The sequence below is a fragment of the Fundulus heteroclitus genome, unplaced genomic scaffold (assembly GCF_011125445.2).
Source record: "Fundulus heteroclitus isolate FHET01 unplaced genomic scaffold, MU-UCD_Fhet_4.1 scaffold_154, whole genome shotgun sequence".
Classification (NCBI taxonomy): Eukaryota; Metazoa; Chordata; class Actinopteri; order Cyprinodontiformes; family Fundulidae; genus Fundulus; species Fundulus heteroclitus.
Window position 1 is genome coordinate 347,426 of NW_023396566.1, and position 8,653 is coordinate 356,078.

An 8,653-nucleotide genomic window follows, 5' to 3' on the forward strand; every position below is an offset into this window, starting at 1 on the left:
ATGGAGGTCTGTTGCCCGTCTCCAGCAGTAACCGGACAGGATGGACACCTCACACCTTTAGAGCCACCAGTTAACTAACAGTCATGTGTTTGGACTGGCCTGTTGAGGGGGATTTGAACCCAGGACCCTCTTGCTGCAAGGCAACAATGCAACTAACTAGTAAGTGCTCGAGTCTTCTCTGTTGGTTCGGGCTCCCCTGTTGTTTCAGCAGTGTCCAGTTCATGAGAGGCTGAAGCTTTTTTTCCATCAATGTTTTTATTATTTTCAACAATTATACATACCGTATAAGCAAATACAAGAACCATACCAAAAAAAACAAAAAAAACAACAACGAACACCCTCTCAGATGCAAATCTGCATTTGAAAACTTTTACACTTTTTTCAGCAAGAGACACAAACTGGTTACAAAGGCTCTGATATCAACCAGATTTCCAAGCTGGCATTATTTAATTGTCCTCGTCGTCTTCAGATAAGTCCATTCCTTCCACAAGAATCATAAAGGGTCTCCATATATTTTCAAATGAATCACCTTTTCCTTTTAGGAGATATGTTATACGTTCCAGGGGTAAAGTTGTCAACATTTGTCTGACCCAGTGCCTGATAGTTGGTGCTGCTGTTTTCTTCCAGAAAAGTGCAATTAGACGTTTAGATTGTAACAGACATATATCGATCAATAACTGTTCACACTTGGTATATTTAATATTTTTGGGATATAAACCCAGAATGAAAAAACCTGGACCCAGAGGAATTTCTTTTGAAACAAGTTGTACTATAGTTTGCTTTATTTCTCTCCAAAAAATCCTAATTGCCCTGCATTCCCAGAAGCAATGAAACAGTGTACCCTTTTCGTCAGAGCATTTTGTGCATGTGTCTGGTATATCAAAATTATACCTGTTTAATTTAACTGGTGTAACATAAACTCGCATTAACCACTTATACTGTAGCAGCCTTAAGCGTGAATTGATTGTTTGAGGCTGAAGCTTTGGTTGTTTCTCAGCATCCTGATTCATCTCAGTTTCATCTGCAGTGGCAGCATCATGACTGCTTCCACATTCTTTAACTTTGACTCATATCTGCAGCTAGATGGTTAAAACTTGGACAATGAAGCCAAAGACACATCAGGTTTAAGGATGGAGAAGGATAACATTAAGCTGCTGGGATTACTTTCCAGAAGCTCTCACTTCCACTCTTTTTTGAAAAGCTGTGCCTTTAAAAAAGTGCTGCTGGAGGAGCAACTTGCTAAGAAGCATGTCGGTGAACATCAGTGGGCCTGTGTGTAAAATGTGTGCGCTGTAGTTGGGGGTTAGGGGGTATTTTTAGCTGGTCCTGCCCCTTGCATCTATCAGCTGGTTATTGGCTCTCAGAGTGTCGGTATAAATTAGCAGAGCTGTCAGCAGCGTCTCCAGACAGATTATCGCCGGTGGAAGGTGCCGTCGCCGTCCCTGCAGGAGGTCTTACATTCAGATTTCATTATGATCCGACAAACGGACACAGCGTGGATGGGATCAGGACACTAAGCCCTAGAATGTGTGGTTCTGTGTTCCTGCAGGAGGACTGAACCGGGCCGAAGATGTCCAGCGAGAAGAGTCCAGAGGTGTCGGGATGCGACGCCTCCATCATGAAGAACGTCTGGGAGATCCGACTGAGGGAGCAAGGCCAGAGGATGCGTCTGGAGCAGGAACGTCTGGAGAAGAGCGCCCTGCCCACGTGAGACATCTTCAGCATCTGCTGATATGCTCCAGAAATGTTAAAACATGTTCATATAAACCCAGATTATCACTTACGATCAACCTGGAGTTAATTCTTTTCACTATGCAGCGTTTTTTTATCTGATAAACTGTTTAACAGTCCAGAAAGTGGGACAAATCTGTCCTCATCAGCGAGTTCTTAAAGCTGTTCTCAACAGAATGCACAGAAAGTCCTGCTGTCAGCTGAACATGCTGATAAACTCTGTGTCAGCTTGACACCCAAATGTTGGTCCACTTTGACATTTGCAGCTCTGACATCCAGACGCAGAGGCTGAAGTTTCATCCTGCAAACCTCGACGTATCGTATGATTTCTGACAAAAACTGCAGCCGACCTTCTCTGCACAGGGAACTTTATCCCCACCTAGAGTTGTTCTGGCCAGAAAAGTGCTGCATGAGACAAAAAGCCAGGATGTTTGTTGGTATTTAGAGATCTTCCAGTGTTTTTTTACTAGAGATTAGGAAAACTTCATTAGCTGCAAGTCTTCCCCGTTTCTTTCTAATGTCCATCCAAACCTTTTAAAATGGTCTTGATGCAAAGTTTACTCAGGATTTCCTTTGAGTTTAGATGCTTTTCCCCTCAGTTTTAGTCCTTTAACAATCCCAACCCTGAACAGATTCTCATTACTGAGACTCCTGACCTGAAGTGGGCTTGGTCATCGGTTCTGCTATAGTTCTGAAGGTCTCTCCAGGTTCTCTTTGGACTTTGGCTTCTTTTCTTTTACTGATTTTCAGTCCTCTCCTTAATTCTGATCATTTTTAGGTGCTGAACAAACCGTTGGTAGGAAGAGTCGTGTTGGAACCTCAGGGGTGTGATTTTTATCTCCCTGTGGATCCTTCAGCCTGTTATTCACCCTTAGACCCTGTATGTCACTTGTTTAGCTTTCTGTTAGCAGTTGGGTTTAATATAAGTTAATTGTTCCGTTAGATCCCGTTTTATAATTTCCTTTTATTCCCTTCCTGTCAACACCAGGTTTAGATCTGTTAGATCTGGTTTCTGTTGGGTTATGTCTTATTATTATTATTTCTGTAGTTCCATTATTTCTTAGATTAGTTGGGGATTTTCTCCATATCTGGTCCATTCTCTGTCCCCTGTAGGTTCTGTTAATTGCCAACACCTGTCAGCTCATTATCCCTCCTTTCCTTCAGCCCATCGCTTCCCTCCATTCCTTCCCCTCTAAGTTCAGCTCACTCTGTCAGACTCATCGTCCGGTCCTCCGTCCTCATCCATGGAAACTGTTCTGTTCCGGTTTTCCTGGGTTCTGTCCACCCTGTGAGCTTACTTCATTATTAAATCTTTATCAAACTCATCATGCGCCTCCAGAGCTCTTGTCTGTGCTTCGGTCTGGCTCCTGAAACTTTGACAATTCATTATTTTGAATAGATTCCCAACTCTATTTATTATTATTATGAAAATGTCTCACTTTTTTTTTTACTTCTACCCAATTTTATTTCAACACCTGAGTATTTAAAAAAAATAAACCCATTAATCGTTTTAGGAATAGTGAAAAGCCATTTCATAAAGATACTGGGATCTTTAAGTTCTTTCATCCAGGGAAATCATGCTTTATTACCATCTAACATAGAAAGTACTCCTGGGTCAATGTGAGCTTCTGTGCTTTCTGTGTCTCTGCTCTGTCTTCTCTAACATAGAAAGTACTCCTGGGTCAATGTGAGCTTCTGTGCTTTCTGTGTCTCTGCTCTGTCTTCTCTAAGCCCCAGTGGGTGGAGGCAGATGAGCGTTCACACTGAGCCTGGTTCTGGTTCTGCTGGAGGTTCTCCTCCCTGTTAAAGGGGAGTTTTCCTCTCCACTGTCGCTTCATGCATGCTCAGTATGAGGGATTGCTGCAAAGCCATCAACAATGCAGACGACTGTCCACTGTGGCTCTACGCTCTTTCAGGAGTGAATGCTGCTTGTCGGGACTTTGAAGCAATCAACTGGTTTCCTTATTTGGAAATTTTTGACCAATCTGTATAATATGATTGATTTTGACTTTGTAAAGTGCCTCGAGATGACATATTTCATGAATTGGCGCTATGTAAATAAAACTGAATTGAATTGAATTGAAATTGTTATCAGCAGTCTGGCAGAAAAACACAATTTGTTTCCATTTTCTAAATAAAACCTACAAGAAATCCCAAAGTGAAACACTGTTTACAGTCTAAACCAACAGGGGGATTTCCAGCTCTCAGGTCCTGTGTTAGGTCTTTGCTGGATTATTTTCCTGTTTTCCAATCCCAAGACATTTAAATACTGTTGGTCTGCTGCAGACTCCACCACTTTTACTGCACCCTGCTCAATAGGCGGCCATCGTCAGCTACTGGACCGAAGACGCCTGAGAAAGCCGCCGAAGTCCAAAGAAACACTTTGAGAGGCGTTCAAAAAGACTGGAGGACTGCTTTGATCAGAAAGCCTCAAAGATTACATGGAAAATCTGGCCACTGGGTCAGGAATTTCACAGAAATTAAAGACAGTTTGAAAAAATAATATCAAACACGTTTTAATGAACAGAAATTATAGACTTTAAACTCAACATAGACAGCTTCACTTCTACCTTCTTTCTCCTGAAATTGTTTTAATATTTGCATTAAATGTTTTTAGAATAATTTTGTATTATATATTTTTTTTTAAATGTAACTTTTAACCAGATTAAAAAAAATCCATTGCGTTCAAGACCTATTTCAAAATTATCGATCGATCGATCGATCGATCGATCTATCGATCTATCTATCTATCTATCTATCTATCTATCTATCTATCTATCTATCTATTTATCTATCTATCTATCTATCTATCTATCTATCTATCTATCTATCTATCTATCAGTCCAAGTGGGCACTTGATCCAGTGTCTTTTTTTTGATGGCAGCTGTATTTTCTCCACCGGTTTTTTTAAATGATTCTTTAGGAGTTAACATCTCAGTAACATCATGACGATGAAGAGCTCAGGGTGTCCGGAGCAGGATACCCGATCCCCCAGAACCCTAAAGGTCACCAGTTAGCTTTGCCACCAGATCTCCACAGTAGAAACCCGTCCAAGAATGCATTCCTCGCCTCGACTCCCAGAGCGGCCTGGAGAGCCGAACAGATTTAGCAGGACGTGTAATGAATACTTGGACACAACACAACGATTTATGGTGCACACTGAGCACACTGGCTATTTCTGCTGGTTTCATACCTGTACTTCCTGCTTTTACTGTAACCAGTCTGTAGTGGGGATGCAGAACGAAAGTGGCCTTTTCAACATGCTTACACACATGGGCTCTGTCCAAATTTAACTCTTACCTTTTGATTAGCCTTCTCTGTCCTGTAGCGCAGAAGACAGGACAGATTTTCTGTAAATGAAATGAAAAACGTTGTGTTGTTTAAGAGCTGTCAGATGGGATCTTTACTGTAGGAGTAAAGGTACAATAACATTACCTAACCCTCCAAAGGCTGTCCTCACAGCCCTGGATATTAACTAAACAGATATACCCTGCTGTGGTCACGTCTCTGGATTTATTCCAGGACAAGAAATCCAGCACTATCCCTACACCTTGCAGATTTTCTGGAACTTGCAATTGATTTCTGGTCAATTGCAAGTTAGTTGGAAAAGCAATAACCTCTTGAAAAACTAACCAAAACAGCACAGCCGCCAAATTGATCTCAGATTTTCAGGAGTGTCCAAGAAGCTCCAGGAAGTAGGAAGCTTTTCAGGAGAAATCCTCCAAACAAGAACTAAACCACCCTAAGGTGATTCCGAAAAAGGAGTTGGACCTACCAACATCCGCCAACAAAATGTATACTCATGACAAAATGTTTGAACTGCAGGCTTAACAAATCAATCTCAATAAATCAAGGACCCAGCACTGCAAAAATAACTGTTTTATAAACTTTTATAGCTTTTTTTTTCTCCTTTTTGTTTGCACAGCATCAACAAGGACTGGGCTGATCGAATGACTGCCAAGATGGGAAAATATAAAAGAGTGGAGAGGAAAGCTAAACCGTCCGATGGCCAAACAGACGACGATGTCTGGAAGAGCAAGCAACCACCGGTTCCTCAGGCCGCTCCTCCTGGTAGAGGGTCCGGTCCCTTTGGCAGACCCGGGTTACCGGCAAGAAGCTCATCTGCTCCAAACCTCAAGGACAAAAAAGGGCAAGACAAGAGCATCAGCAGACTACAGTTACTCATGTCCATCACCAAAACTCAGCCTTCGCCTCTGGTGTGGGGTAAGGCTTGGAAGTTCAACAAGTCCTTACCGCCACCAGCAGAGGGCAGTAGTGGCAGTGCAGACTGGGGGCAGTGCTGGATGTTTGCCCGCTATCAACCTCACACAGAAGATGGGAAGCCTTGGCCAAACGAGCCCAACCTGGTGGATCCTCAAAGCTATCTTCTCTGGAGAAAAGCCAATTACAGGATGGTTGAATCGCAGGAGCTGGACCTGAATCTGCCCGCTGAAGAATGGGAAACATCCTGGAAAAGATTTGAGAAAATCAAGAAGGATTCTGCTGAGAACGACAAAAAATTGACCAAACATGGATTCTTCGCCTCACTGGTGGAAACCCAACACCAAAATGAAATCTTAAGCTCACCAGAGTGGAGCGATTCATGGTTGTCCACCAAGCCAGCCGACCAGCAGGGTTTCAGTGCTGCTCCAAATGAAGGTTTATTGGATGCTACTGTTATTGAAAACAAAGACAAGGGAAGAGAAATTAGACCAGAATGGGAGGAATGTTGGAGGCTTCTGAACCACCATGGCAGGCTTCCTCACCCCCAAAAAGCTCACAGCCCAGAGTGGGCCAGTTCATGGAGAACAGCAGCAGCTGCCTTCAACACCAACCAGAGCTCCTCCCAGAACCAAGATCACGGCCAAGGCTTTGAAGATGACACCCAGCAGATGAATGGTTTTCACAAAATCCCCTATGCATCTCACAAGAGAGATCTTCTGTTCTCCGATAACTTTGAAGCAATTAACGACTGGAACAAGTCATGGGAGATACCAAGGAACAACTCAAAACCTTGTGCAGAGATAGATAAAGTCCTTAAAGCCTTACCTCCAAAGATGGACGTTGAGACTCAAAGGGTGGAGAAGATGCCTCGGGTCGATTACTCAGCTGAGAAAGTAGACTCTCCGTACCAGAAACTAAAACATGATGTGATTCATCAGACAAAGAAAGAACTCCCCCAGTCAAAGCTGCTTCTTCTGAAGCACCTCCAGAAAATACTGCCACCTTCAGAATGGAGGGACTCCTGGAAAGTAATAAAACACAGAATGAGGCTGGAGAGGAGGAGGTACAAACTGGATCCTCTGAGGCCCTTCAGAGAGTCTGAGCCCAATGACTCGGAATGGAGAGACTCCTGGAGGTTTAGCTGCCTGCCTCTGAGTCAGAACCCTGAGCTGTGGCAGCAAGGTTGGTCCACCACAGCACAAATCCGGGTGAACTGGGAGAGGCACCAGAGTGAGGTTTCAATGGAAGAATTCCCTAAAAATGGCCCAGCAAGTGAGCGGGTTTGGGGAGAATCCTGGAAATTCTCAAGGTACCAGCATAAATCAGAACCTGCTCAAGGCAAGGAACAAGTCAACAAAGGGAAGTCAAGTGTCCCTCATACCTCAGGGGAACAGGAAAGTCATACCAGGTCCATATCAGATTGGCAAAATGCTTGGATGGTCACAGAAACTCAGTGGAGTCATGACAAACCATCGTTTGCTCAGTGGAGGGAAGCCTGGAAGTGGTCTATCTACCACACACCACACTGGACTGGACAGGTACCTACAGCGAGCTGGGTGGATGAATCCACTGAAATCCAACACCCAAAAAGTAGAATGTCCTTTAAAGGAGCTAGGATGAGCCGCTCCTTTGACAGCAAGATATTTGGCCAAAGATACCCCGAGAAAGAGTGGAGCTGTTCATGGAGCGCCGCTTCATGTCTGAGCAATCAACCAAGCCAGAGAAGTTCATCTCAGCAGCAGCATCCCGTCGCGAGCGAATATGGATGTAAGTGGGGGAGATCTTTCAGGCTCGCCAACCCAATGCCTCATCTGGATCAACCCTGGACTGAATCTTCCCAGAACCCTGGTTACCACCCAGTTTTATGGTCAAGAGGAAATAAGATACTAAACAACAATAAATCCAACCTAAACAAAAACTTTGCCCCGGCCACATTCTGGGCAAACTCCTGCCAGTTTCTGCAGAACCCCAACGCTAAGTCTAATAACAAACGTAGGTCTAAAGACACCAATGATCCAAGGGTGATTTTAACTACAAAGATCAAAGCAAGGAAGCATTTATTCCTTGGCATGGAGAAGGAGAAGCAATCTGAGAGGAAGTGGGCGGGATGCCACCTCCTGGGTAAAACCCAACCTCGTCCCAAGAAAGGCCGTGGTTCAAACAATAAGCTTAAATCTGAAAACAGTGTCCACAAGAAGTTCCTGGAGGAATGGGGAGAGTCTTGGAGGTTTTTGGTTCGTCCTGAAAGCCTGAAAAAACAGATAAGCTTTAAGCCACTCTTGGGTTGGGATGAGTCCTGGAAGTTCCTCCTTCCACCATACTGAGCTAAAGACAAAGAAAAACAACCGCTCCAACAAATTATGGTGATATTAGGCACCCATGAAACACTTATTTTGCTCATAAAAAAGGAATGTCTATTTTGATAGGAAGCTAAGAGCAGCAATAGAGGGTCTGTTTCAGACAAATATATAAGAACAATGTAGCTTTTAATAACTGCTGACGAGTAAGGCAAGAGGATGATGGAGAAGGATGTTAGTTGGAGACCTGTAAGTGTAGTTTTGTATTTTACAAATGTAATATTGTAATACTTTGAGAAAGAGAAAGCACAGATTGTTCATGAAGGTACACATCATTGTCTGATGTAGGAATAGGAAGTGAATGTAGCCTAATAACTGTCTCCTGATTAAATGAATAAAAA

At 43.3% G+C, this 8,653-nt stretch overlaps 1 protein-coding gene across 1 annotated transcript; it reads left to right on the plus strand.

Moving 5' to 3' along the window:
- The first annotated feature begins 1,435 nt into the window (after window positions 1–1,435).
- LOC105915219 lies at window positions 1,436–8,653 on the plus strand. The gene is made up of 3 exons (XM_021308804.2): window positions 1,436–1,451; window positions 1,550–1,707; window positions 5,657–8,653. The coding sequence occupies exons 2-3, from the start codon at window positions 1,571–1,573 to the stop codon at window positions 8,277–8,279; spliced, it is 2,760 nt and encodes a 919-aa protein (XP_021164479.2). The 5' UTR covers window positions 1,436–1,451; window positions 1,550–1,570; the 3' UTR covers window positions 8,280–8,653.